This window comes from Heptranchias perlo, chromosome 28 (genome assembly GCF_035084215.1).
Source record: "Heptranchias perlo isolate sHepPer1 chromosome 28, sHepPer1.hap1, whole genome shotgun sequence".
Classification (NCBI taxonomy): Eukaryota; Metazoa; Chordata; class Chondrichthyes; order Hexanchiformes; family Hexanchidae; genus Heptranchias; species Heptranchias perlo.
The window spans coordinates 416,320-429,716 of record NC_090352.1 but is presented as its reverse complement, the minus strand read 5'-3'; the positions used below and the strand labels follow the sequence as shown (position 1 = coordinate 429,716).

General features: G+C 45.5%; 1 protein-coding gene across 3 annotated transcripts in view; it reads left to right on the top strand.

The window, feature by feature from the left end:
- The window catches only part of ift22 (intraflagellar transport 22 homolog (Chlamydomonas)), a 30,098-nt gene extending 23,593 nt beyond the window's left edge, over positions 1 to 6,505 (top strand). For all 3 annotated transcript variants that reach the window (XM_068007898.1, XM_068007900.1, XM_068007901.1), the window contains one exon: positions 5,030 to 6,505. In XM_068007898.1, the coding sequence (XP_067863999.1) occupies positions 5,030 to 5,178 (149 nt within the window). In that variant the 3' untranslated portion in view covers positions 5,179 to 6,505. The remainder of the gene's footprint in view (positions 1 to 5,029) is intronic.
- Positions 6,506 to 13,397: the final 6,892 nt, after the last annotated feature.

Here is a 13,397-nt window from a genome sequence, read left to right as displayed (position 1 = left end):
GAGGCACACCGCTGGACACAGGCATCCAGTTTGAAAAACAACCCTCGACAACCACCCTCTGTCTTCTGTCGTCAAGCCAATTTTGTATCCAATTGGCTACCTCACCTTGGATCCCATGAGATTTAACCTTATGTAACAACCTACCATGCGGTACCTTGTCAAATGCTTTGCTGAAGTCCATGTAGACCACGTCTACTGCACAGCCCTCATCTATCTTCTTGGTTACCCCTTCAAAAAACTCAATCAAATTCGTGAGACATGATTTTCCTCTCACAAAACCATGCTGACTGTTCCTAATTAGTCCCTGCCTCTCCAAATGCCTGTAGATCCTGTCCCTCAGAATACCCTCTAACAACTTACCCACTACAGATGTCAGGCTCACTGGTCTGTAGTTCCCAGGCTTTTCCCTGCCGCCCTTCTTAAACAAAGGCACAACATTTGCTACCCTCCAATCTTCAGGCACCTCACCTGTAGCGGTGGATGATTCAAATATCTCTGCTAGGGGACCCGCAATTTCCTCCCTAACCTCCCATAACGTCCTGGGATACATTTCATCAGGTCCCGGAGATTTATCTACCTTGATGCGCGTTAAGACTTCCAGCACCTCCCTCTCTGTAATATGTACACTCCTCAAGACATCACTATTTATTTCCCCAAGTTCCCTAACATCCATGCCTTTCTCAACCGTAAATACCGATGTGAAATATTCATTCAGGATCTCACCCATCTCTTGTGGTTCCGCACTTAGATGACCTTGTTGATCCTTAAGAGGCCCTACTCTCTCCCTAGTTACCCTTTTGCCCTTTATGTATTTGTAGAAGCTCTTTGGATTCACCTTTGCCTGATCTGCCAAAGCAATCTCATATCCCCTTTTTGCCCTCCTGATTTCTCTCTTAACTCTACTCCGGCAATCTCTATACTCTTCAAGGGATCCACTTGATCCCAGCTGCCTATGCATGTCATATGCCTCCTTCTTATTTTTGACTAGTGCCTCAATCTCCCGAGTCATCCAAGGTTCCCTACTTCTACCAGCCTTGCCCTTCACTTTATAAGGAATGTGCTTACCCTGAACCCTGGTTAACACACTTTTGAAAGCCTCCCACTTACCAGACGTCCCTTTGCCTGCCAACAGACTCTCCCAATCAACTTCTGAAAGTTCCTGTCTAATACCATCAAAATTGGCCTTTCCCCAATTTAGAATTTTAACTTTTGGGCCAGACCTATCCTTCTCCATAGCTATCTTAAAACTAATGGAATTATGATCACTGGTCCCAAAGTGATCCCTCACTAACACTTCTGTCACCTGCCCTTCCTTATTTCCCAAGAGGAGGTCAAGTTTTGCCCCCTCTCTAGTCGGGCCATCCACATACTGAATGAGAAATTCCTCCTGAATACACTCAACAAATTTCTCTCCATCCAAGCCCCTAATGCTATGGCTGTCCCAGTCAATGTTGGGAAAGTTAAAGTCCCCTACTATTACCACCCTATTTTTCTTGCAGCTGTCTGTAATCTCCTTACATATTTGCTCCTCAATTTCCCGTTGACTATTTGGGGGTCTGTAGTACAATCCTATCAAAGTGATCTCTCCCTTCTTATTTTTCAGTTCTACCCATATGGACTCAGTGGGCGAACCCTCGGATATATCCCCTCTCACTACTGCCGTGATGTTCTCCCTAATCAAGAACGCAACTCCCCCTCCTCTCTTACCTCCTGCTCTATCTTTCCTATAGCATCTGTACCCTGGAACATTGAGCTGCCAGTCCTGCCCCTCCCTTAGCCATGTTTCAGTAATAGCTATAACATCCCAGTCCCATGTACCCATCCATGCCCTGAGTTCATCTGCCTTGCCCATCAGACTTCTTGCATTGAAATAAATGCAGTTTAATCTAGACTTCCCTTGGTCTTTGCCCTGCTTTCTCAGACCATCTGTCCGGTCATGTTCTGTACACTCTCCCTTCCTGCCTTTTGTTTCTGTCACCACTTTATTTCCCACTGACTTCCTGCATCGGTTCCCATCCCCCTGCCACATTAGTTTAAACCCTTCTTGATTATTTTCTGCACCTGTTCATGACACTTCAATGATCTATGTACCTGAACCCCTAAGTCCCTTTGGACATCCACTGTTTTTAACTTTTTACCATTTAGAAAGTACCCTGTTCTATCCTTTTTTTGGTCCAAAGTGGATGACCTCACATTTGTCTACATTGAATTCCATTTGCCACAGTTTTGCCCGTTCACCTAATCTATCAATATCCCTTTGTAATTTTATATTTTCATCTACACTGCTTACAATGCCACCAATCTTTGTGTCATCGGCAAACTTAGATATGAGACTTTCTATGCCTTCATCTAATTGGATAATAAATATTGTGAATAATCGAGGCCCCAAGACACATCCCTGCGGGACTCCACTAGTCACATCCTGCCAATGTGAGTACCTACCCATTATCCCTACTCTCTGTCGCCTTTCGCTCAACCAACATCCTAACCAAGTCCGTACTTTTCCCTCGATTCCATGGGCTTCTATCTTAGCTAACAGTCTCTTATGTGGGACCATATCCAATGCCTTCTGGAAGTCCATATAAATAACATCCATTGACATTCCCCTGTCCACTACTTTAGTCACCTCTTCAAAAAATTCAATCAGGTTTGTCAGGCACGACCTACCTTTCACAAATCCATGCTGGCTCTCTCTGATTAACTGAAAATTCTCGAGGTGTTCAGTCACCCTATCCTTAATTATAGACTCCAGCATTTTCCCTCTCTCTCCTTTCTTAAAAAGCAGAGTGATATGTGCAATTTTCCAATCTGGAGGGACGGTTCCTGAATCTAGAGAACTTTGAAAGATTATAGTTAGGCCATCTGCAAAGTGCTCACCTACTTCCTTTGAAACCCTGGGATGGAAACCATCTGGTCCTGGGGATTTGTCACTCTTTCGTGCTATTATTTTCTTCATTACTGTTGTTTTACTTATGTTAATTTTATTGAGTCCCTGCCCCCGATTCAATATAAGTTTTCTTGGGATTTCCGGCATGCTATCCTCTTTTTCTACTGTAAATACTGATGCAAAGTAATTGTTCAACATGTCCGCCATTTCCCCATTGTCAATGACAATATCCCCACTTTCAGTTTTTAAGGGGCCAACACTGCTCCTGACCACCCTCTTTTTCCTAATATAACTATAAAAGTTCTTCGTATTGGTTTTGATATCCCTTGCAAGTTTCTTTTCATACTCTCTTTTTGTAGCTCTTACTATCTGTTTTGTGACCCTTTGTTGATCTTTGTATCTTTCCCATTCGCCAGGATCTGTGCCATTTTTTGCCTTTTTGTATGCCTTTTCCTTATGTCTTATACTGTCCCTTATCTCTTTAGTTATCCATGGCTGTTTTTTTGGCAAGTAGAGTTCTTGCCCCTCAGGGGTATAAACCAGTTCTGTATCACATGAAATGTTTCTTTAAACATTTCCCACTGATCATCAGTACCCATTAACAGATTTGCCCAGTTTACTGTGGACAGTCTCTGTCTCATCCCATTGAAGTCGGCCTTACCCAAGTCTAGAATCTTAGCAGCTGATTCACTTTTTTCCCTTTCAAACACTACCTTGAACTCGATCATGTTATGATCACTATTGGATAGATGTTCACGCAAAGTTAAGCTGTTAACTAAATCTGGTTTGTTACTCATTACTAAATCTACAATACACAACTCCCACTATAGTCTTAGATCCTTTCCTATTTCTCAGTCCAACCCATAAGGTCTCTATTGGCTGCTTACCTCTCATTATATCCTCCTTTATCATTGAATTGATTTCATCTCTAATCACTAAGGCTACTCCTCCCCCTCTTCCATTTTCCCTATCTCTCCTGTAGACCTTATAACCTGGTATATTTAGTTCCCAATCCTGACCATCCTGCAGCCATGTCTCAGTAATAGCTATCATGTCATACCCTCCAATTTGAATTTGTGCCTGTCGTTCATTTAATTTATTCCTTATACTCCATGCGTTTGTATATAGAACTCTTAGTTGGGCCACACACCCTAGCCTGACCTTCAGCTTTGATGCTGGGTTAATCGCCTTACACCTTCTAGTTTTCACTTTATCTGTGGTGCCTAAAGTACACTTTCTTTCTGCTGCTCTACGCTTTTCCCTTTCACTTGTTCTTGAACAACTGTTTGTATTGTAAATTTCCCCTGGGTCTTCCCCTCTCTTGCTGCTCTCAACTTTACTCCCTTCTGACTCCCCGCTCAGGTTCCCATCCCCCTGCCACTCTAGTTTAAACCCTCCCCAACAGCAGTAGCAAACCCCCCTGCGAGGATATTAGTCCCGGATCTGTTGAGGTGCAATCCGTCTGGCTTATACAGGTCCCACCTTCCCCAGAATCGGTCCCAATTCCTCAGGAAACTAAATCCCTCTCTCCTGCACCAGCCCTCCAGCCACGCATTCATCCGGTCTATTCTCCTATTCCTATACTCACTAGCATGTGGCACTGGGAGTAATCCTGAGATTACTACCCTTGAGGTCCTGCTTTTTAACTTATTTACTAACTCCTGATATTCTGCTTGAAGGACCTCATCCCTTTTTTTTTACCTATGTCATTGGTACCGATATGGACCACGACCTCTGGCTGTTCACCCTCCCCCTTCAGAATGTCCTGCAGCCGCTCCGTGACATCCATGACCCTGGCACCAGGGAGGCAACATACCATCCTGGAATCACGTTTGCGGACTTTTGATTTAAAAAATATTGTACTGAGATCTACTGAATATACTTTAGCTTTGAGCACTGAATGTACTTTCTAAGAGTGTATAATTGGACAAAGCTGATCCTGAACTCTTGAACTCCACAGATTGGAAGAAGAATCAAAGGAAAGTTATGGATCCGACCAGCCCAATGTCCATGATATTTCCTCAGTGTTAATGGTCAGGGAAGTGTCTGGGTGAGCCGGGCAGGATGCATACATCATAAAAAGTATATAGTAGGGATTTTGTTTCTGTTCCTAACAAATTTTACATTTTCTTATCTTATTAGCCCAGCAACTGAACAAACTGAGTTTGATCCATTCAAACCTTGAGGATGATCCAGAACAAGTGCGCACAGCTTTCCGACAGTACCTGGGGGCAGTTATCAGTTCGTTGTCTGAGAGCAGAGACAAAGAAGAGATGTCGATCATCACCTGAGAGAACTACTGAGACCTTTTCACTGTTTGTAAATTGTAAGGGATTGTCAATACTTCCTGAATAATACAGCAGATTCGATCAGACTCAGAAATTACATTCACTGGCATTTTCTATTCACTAAACCCTTCGTTTACCATTCAGAATAATTTGAATTCTGCTTCATCACTGCACTTTAGAGAACGCAGATGGTCTTTTCATCTGATGGGCGCGTGCTCTGATCGGCACACACTCTGGGCGTGCGCTCTGGTCTGCGCACACTCTGGGCGGCATGCACACTGGGCACGTGTTCTGGGCGACACACACTCTGATCAGCACGCACTCTGGGCGTGCGCTCTGGTCTGCACATACTCTGGGCGGCACACGCTCTGATCAGCACGCGCTCTGGGCGTGCGCTCTGGTCTGCACATACTCTGGGCGGCACACACTCTGATCAGCACGCACTCTGGGCGTGCGCTCTGGTCTGCACATACTCTGGGCGGCACACGCTCTGATCAGCACGCACTCTGACCCTGTTGCTGATCCGAAAGGACAGAAAAGTTTCTTCCAAAAACATGCATCAAAGAAGAAATTCTTTTACCACTAAAACTAGTCAGCAACAAATTGATCAAGATTTATGAAAGGAATATTTGCTTATACCTGATCAATGTTTGTGTATACTAGTAAATTTGAGCATTTTCTGTAATATTTTAAGTGATTCCTATTACAAAACATGGAAAGATTTTGCTGAACTTCAGGTTGAAATTTTGATTGTCTTGGGGGGTGGCTTAGTTGGTGATCAAACATATCACAGTGAAGCGAGATGCACAGGACATATTACAGAATAAACTGGTCAGTGGCAGCATGACATGTTTGGTGCAGCTGGCCTTATTGTAGGTGACTCTTTCCAAACCAATGCATATCTAGTTCTTGTAAAGGTGAGATGCTTTAATTGGCAATTTAAAGTCAGACACGCCCATAGAAAATCAAACAAAACTCAATCCGACCATCCGTGTGCAGCTCGGATTGGGATGAACAACCAAAGTCCAATTCCACATTTACCAGTCTTAATTGTCTGATGTATTAAAAGTACATTTTGTAAACATTGTCCATTTCTCCTTGACAGCGATTGACTCCTGTGTAATGATCAACATGAAGATTTTAACTTTGCTAAACTTTAACTTATCTCTGATGCCTTGCTTAGTTGAAAGATGGTGCAAGCACAAAGCTGTGACAAGTGCACTAAAGTTCTTGAACGTGATCCATTTATTCCGTGTACCTCATATCTGGTGTAGAAGGATGCTGAGTGGCTGAAATTTCTGATTGTTATAAATAAATATATCTGCTTTCATGCTTGTGGTATTTTTGTGTTTTCGTTCATCAGATGAAAAGATTTAATACAGTGGCAGGTGGTAAATTATTCTCGTACCTTTGTTTTTTGTAGAATTATTTGATTTTCATCTTGTGAAAATTTTCTTTCTGCAGCTTGTGAATTTTGATCATAGAACCATAGAAAAGATACAGCACAGAAGGGGGCCATTCGGCCCATCATGTCCGCGCCGGCTCGAAGAACAACCAGGTGCCCATTCTAATCCCACCTTCCAGCACCCAGTCCATAGCCCTGCAGCTTACAGCACTTTAGGTGCAGGTCCAGGTACTTTTTAAAAGAGTTGAGGGTCCCTGCCTCTACCACCAATTCGGGCAGTGAATTCCATACACCCACCACCCTCTGGGTAAAAAAGTTTTTCCTCATGTCCCCTCTGATCCTTCCGCCAATCAGCTTAAATCTATGTCCTCTAGTTCTTGAACTCTCCGCTAGGGGAAACAGGTACTTCCTGTCTACTCTATCTGGGCCCCTCATAATTTTGTACACCTCAATCAAGTCTCCCCTCAGCCTCCTCTGCTCCAAGGAAAACAACCCCAGCCTATCCACTGTCTCCTCGTAGCTGCAAGTTTCAAGCCCTGGCAACATTCTTGTAAATCTTCTCTGCACTCTCTCCAGAGCAATTACCTCCTTCCTGTAATGAGGTGACCAGAACTGTGCACAATACTCCAGTTGGGGCCTTACCAGCGTTTTATACAGTTCCATCATTACATCCCTGCTTTTGTATTCTATACCTCGGCTAATAATGGATAGCACTCCGTATGCCTTCTTCACAACCTTATCTACCTGTACCTCGCTTCAGTTATCAATATGATCGAATTCAATGTTAGGTTTGAAAAGGAGAAATTTAACACAATTACTAATTCTAGATTTTGGTACAGCTAAGATTAACAGGATAAGACAGAGACTGATGACAGCAAACTGGTCAAAACTATAGATGAACAGTGGGAGGTGTTCAAAAAAGAATTTAGCTTAATACAGAAGCAAGGGTGATAGGAGTGTAGAACTCCCACAAAAAGCAGTAGATGCTAGCTCAATTATTAATGTTAAATCTGAGATCGATAGATTGAGGTGTAAGGGGCAAAAGCTCTCCTTACCAAATAAAACAGCCATGGTCGACAAAAGAGTGCGAGATAACACAATACTAAAGGAAAGAGCATACAAAAGTGCAAAGAATAGTGTAGATGCAGAAGACTGGGAGAGATATAAGGAACAGCAAAGGAAGGCAAAAAGGGAATACGAAAAGAAACTTGCCGAGGGATGTCAAGATTAACACAGAAAGTTTTTACGATTACATTATAAGAAAAGGGTGATATGGGCCTTTAAAAACAGATGCTGGAAATATTGCAAATTAAAATAAACAAATAGCAGACTTGTTGAATAATGACTTTGTGTCAGTCCTCACAGTAGGGGAAGAGGATAATATACCTGACATTCCAGGGAAACTAATAATGAATCAAAGACTCACTAAAGTTAATGTAAACAAGAAAACAGTATTAGAAACAATAATGGCACTAAAGACTGACCAATCCCCAGGACCTGATGGTTTCCTCCCCAGGATTTTAAAGGAAGTAGGTGAGGAAATTGCAGATGCTTTAGCCAAAATCTCCCAAAGCTCTCTCGATTCAGGAACTGACCTTTCAGATTGGAAAATTACAAATGTAACTCAATTATTTAAGAAAGGTGGGAGAGAGAAACCAGGAAATTATAGACCTGTTAATCCAACTGTTGTGGGGAAGTTATTGGAATCTATAATTAAGGACAGTGTGACTGAGCACTGAGAGCAATTTGAGCTGATCAGAGAGAGCCAACATGGATTTTTAAAGGATAGGTCATGTCTAATGAATTTAATTGATTTTTTTGAGGAAATAACTGAAGTAGTAGACAGGAGAATGTCTATGGATGTAGTTTATATGGACTTCCAGAAGACATTCGATAAGGTTCCACATAAAAGACTGTTAACTAAAATTGAAGCTCATGGAATTGAAGGCAAATTACTGACCTGATTAGGAGATTGGTTAGGCAGTAGGGAGAGAGTAGGAATAATGAGTATGTACTCGAATTGGAAGGATATTCAGGAGAGAAGTTAGGAAACACTTCTGGAAGCAAGGGTGATAGGAGTGTAGAACTCCCACAAAAAGCAGTAGATGCTAGCTCAATTATTAATGTTAAATCTGAGATCGATAGATTTTTGCTAGCCAAGGGTATTAAGAGATATGGAGCCAAGGTGAGTGAATGGAATTAGGATACAGATCAGCCATGATCTGATTGAATGGTGGAACAGGCTTGAGGGGCTGAATGGCCTCCTCCTGTCCCTATCAGTGCCACAGCTCCTCGTTATAGATCTTATTTACACCAACTGTTAAATATCTGTTCGGTGATTAACTGGTTTTAAAAATGATGGCCGGTTTAATTGAAAGTAAATGAAGGCAGAGGTCACTGAAGGGTCTTAGTATGTAATTTTAACAAACCATGGATTTGTTATGCATTAATTGCAGCAAAGTATAGAGGTGCATACCGTGATAGTTTATCTTTTTATTCATTCTCGGGATGTGGGCATCACTGGCAAGGCCGCATTTATTGCCCACCCCTAGTTGCCCGAAGATGACGGTGGGCCTTAGAATGATACAGCACAGGAGGCCATTCGGTCCATCGTGCCTGTGCTAGCTCTTTGAAAGAGCCAACCAATTGGTTTTATTCCTCTGCTCTTTCCCCATAGCCCTGCAAAAATTTCCCCTTCCAAGTATTTATCCAATTCCCTTTTGAAAGTTACGATTGAATCTGCTTCCACCTCCCTTTCAGGCAGTGAATTCCAGATCAGAACAACTTGCTGAGTAAAAAAATCTCATCTCGCCTCTGGTTCTTTTGCCAATTACCTTAAATCTGCGTCCTCTGATTACTGACCCTCCTGCCACTGAAAAGTTTCTCCTTATTTACTCTATCAAAACCCTCATGATTTTGAACACCTCTATTAAATCTCCCCTTAACCTTCTCTGCTCTAAGGAGAACAATCCCAGCTTCTCCACATAACTGAAGTCCCTCATCCCTGGTACCATTCGAGTAAATCTCCTCTGCATCCTCTCAAAGGCCTTGACATCCTTTCCAAAATGTGGTCCCCAGAATTGGACACAATACTCCAGCTGAGGCCTAACCAGTGATTTAACCAAGGAAGTTTAGCATAACTTCTTTGCTTTTGTACTCTATGCTTCTGTTTATAAACCCCAGGATACCATTTGCATTTTTAACAGCCTCTCAACTTGATGCCACCTTCAAAGATTTGTGTATGTGCACCCCCAGGTCTCTCTGTTCCTGCACCCCCTATAAAATTGTACCATTTAGTTTATATTGCCTCTCCTCATTCTTTCAAAGTGAATCACTTCACACTTCAGTGCGTTTAATTGCATCTGCCACGTGTCTGCCCATTTCACCAGTCTCTTTATGTCCTCCTGGAGTCTGTTACTATCCTCCTCACTGTTTACTACATTTCCGAGTTTCATGTCATCTGAAAACTTTGAATTTGATGCCCTCTTGAACCACTAGTCTGTGTGGTGCTGGTCTTCCCACAATCGTATTATCTGGAAATTCCAGGATTTTGACCCAGGGATGAAGTAATGGCGATACATCAAGTCAGGATGGTATGTGACTTGGAGAACTTGTTGCTTTTGACCTTGGTGGTAAGAAGTTGCAGGGAGAGAGATGCTGCAGTGCATCCTGTAGCTCGTAAACACTGCTCCAGGGATGGATATCAAGTCCAAGGGCAGCAATCGGGTGGACTATTCTGAGAGTTGTTGCAGCTGCACCTATCCAGGTGAGTTGCGAGTATTCCATCACACTCCTGACTTGAGCCTTGTAGATGGAGGAGGTTGTGGAGTCAGGTGAGACACTCATTGCAGAGTATCCAGCCTCTGCTCTGTTCTTGTGGCCACAGTGTTGATATGGCCAGTCCAGATCAGCTTCTGGGCAATGGTGACTCTCAACATGTTCATGGTGGGGAGTTGAAGAGCTTGGGGGAGACAACTAGGCAATCTCCTGTTTGGGATGGTTATTACCTGGCACTTGTCAACCCAAGCCTGGACGTTGCGCAGCTCCTGCTGTAGGCTGCTTCATTATCGGAGTGGTGAATGCAGCTGAATACTGGAATCATCAGCTAACTGCCCCACTCTTGTTTGAGAAACTCCTGCAGTGATGCATAGAAATGCATAGAAGTTACAACATGGAAAAAGGCCATTCGGCCCAACCAGTCCATGTCAGTGTTTACCCTGCACACAAGGATATAGGCTGAATCACATTTACCCACCATGTTTCCTTCATCCCCCGAGTCTCAAGCACTAACTCTGGAAGTGAATTCCACAGCCTCATAACTCTCTGTGTGAAGAAGTTTCTCCTTCCCTCTGTTCTAAATCTCTCACATTTAATCCTGTATCTATGGCCTCTCGTTCTTAACCCCTTAACTGCTGGAAACAGTCTGTTGCTATCTACCTTCCCCTTGGTAAAGACGGCGCAAAGTACTCATAAATACCTCTCCCAATTTTTGATCATCTACAAATTGACAATCCTCTCCTCTCAGGTGTCCCACCTCACTTAACAATTCTCTCCTTTAACTGATTAATTTATAAAATACTTTATCGTTTCTTTCGATGTATTGTGTGCAGTATTGGGCTCCACAACACAGGAAGGATATTGAGGCTTTAGAGAGAGAACAACACAGATTCACTAGGATGCTGCCTGGTTTGGGGAAATATAAATACAAAGACTTGGAAAATTGCTGCTTTTTTCATTAGAACAACACAGATTACAGGGTAACATGATAGAAGTGTTTAAAATGATGACAGGGTGGGACAGGGTAGATAGCAAACTGTTTCCAGCAGTTGAGGGGTTAAGAACGAGAGGCCATAGATACAGGATTAAATGTGAGAGATTTAGAACAGAGGGCAGGAGAAACCTCTTCACAAAGAGAGTTGTGAGGCTGTGGAACTCACTTCCAGGGTTAGTGGTTGAGGCAGAAACTATCTCAACATTCAAGACTTGATTAGATAGGAGGATGAAGGAAAAGGGGATGAAGTGATATAGGAAGAGGGCGGGTAATGTGATTCAGACTATCTGCTCACACAGAAGGTAAACATTCACAAGTACTGGTTGGGCCAAATGGCCTGTATTTCTATGTGTGAATATTCTCCTTGAGCTCCTCCTTCAAAAGCTTCCTCAAAACCAACTGGTTTAGCCATGCCTTCGATCGCCAGGCCTCGCCCTTCTCCCACTGCCCAGTTATTTTCATCTCTGAAATGCTTTGGGACATTTTATCATGTTAAAAGCACCTTTAAGCTTCCCAGACATAAAGAAAAGAAATATGTTCCTTTGGTCATTTTGACGTGTTGTAGAAGTGAAATTGTAGCAGGAAACGTATACGGTTAAAAAAATCTACAGGGGTCACATGGTCCTGGCCTGGGAACTCAAACAGGATCTTCATTTCTCCCTTTTGCTTGGTATCCCTGAGTCAAGCACTACCTGTGGGTGGCCGAGCAGATACAAACACTGTTCTCAACCCGGTGCTAGGAAGCATGAGAAAACGGCCCAGCAAAGACTGTCCCTCAGAATTTCCCACCATCATTCTGAAGCAGCGATGGTAAAGTTCCCTCTATAGACTCACCCGACAGGACAAGCAACAGTAAACTCAGCCTTCACTCTCCTTCCCTTCAGATACCAGACAGCCCAGCCGAGTCTGCGTCTCCGAGCGCCGCCCAGCCGAGTCTGCGTCTCCGAGCGCCGCCCAGCCGAGTCTGCGTCTCCCAGCGCCGCCCAGCCGAGTCTGCGTCTCCCAGCGCCGCCCAGCCGAGTCTGCGTCTCCCAGCGCCGCCCAGCCGAGTCTGCGTCTCCCAGCGCCGCCCAGCCGAGTCTGCGTCTCCCAGCCGAGTCTGCGTCTCCCAGCGCCGCCCAGCCGAGTCTGCGTCTCCCAGCGCCGCCCAGCCGAGTCTGCGTCTCCCAGCGCCGCCCAGCCGAGTCTGCGTCTCCCAGCGCCGCCCAGCCGAGTCTGCGTCTCCCAGCGCCGCCCAGCCGAGTCTGCGTCTCCCAGCGCCGCCCAGCCGAGTCTGCGTCTCCCAGCGCCGCCCAGCCGAGTCTGCGTCTCCCAGCGCCGCCCAGCCGAGTCTGCGTCTCCCAGCGCCGCCCAGCCGAGTCTGCGTCTCCCAGCGCCGCCCAGCCGAGTCTGCGTCTCCCAGCGCCGCCCAGCCGAGTCTGCGTCTCCCAGCGCCGCCCAGCCGAGTCTGCGTCTCCCAGCGCCGCCCAGCCGAGTCTGCGTCTCCCAGCGCCGCCCAGCCGAGTCTGCGTCTCCCAGCGCCGCCCAGCCGAGTCTGCGTCTCCCAGCGCCGCCCAGCCGAGTCTGCGTCTCCCAGCGCCGCCCAGCCGAGTCTGCGTCTCCCAGCGCCGCCCAGCCGAGTCTGCGTCTCCCAGCGCCGCCCAGCCGAGTCTGCGTCTCCCAGCGCCGCCCAGCCGAGTCTGCGTCTCCCAGCGCCGCCCAGCCGAGTCTGCGTCTCCCAGCGCCGCCCAGCCGAGTCTGCGTCTCCCAGCGCCGCCCAGCCGAGTCTGCGTCTCCCAGCGCCGCCCAGCCGAGTCTGCGTCTCCCAGCGCCGCCCAGCCGAGTCTGCGTCTCCCAGCGCCGCCCAGCCGAGTCTGCGTCTCCCAGCGCCGCCCAGCCGAGTCTGCGTCTCCCAGCGCCGCCCAGCCGAGTCTGTGTTTTGAATTAGGTTGGATTGGAGATGTGTTTAAAAAACAAGCCTTCGGGCAGGATTCCTCCTTTATGAATCTCCGTCACCAATGCACACAGATCACCAACTGGCAGGCGGCCTGAATTAGTTACAAAGGA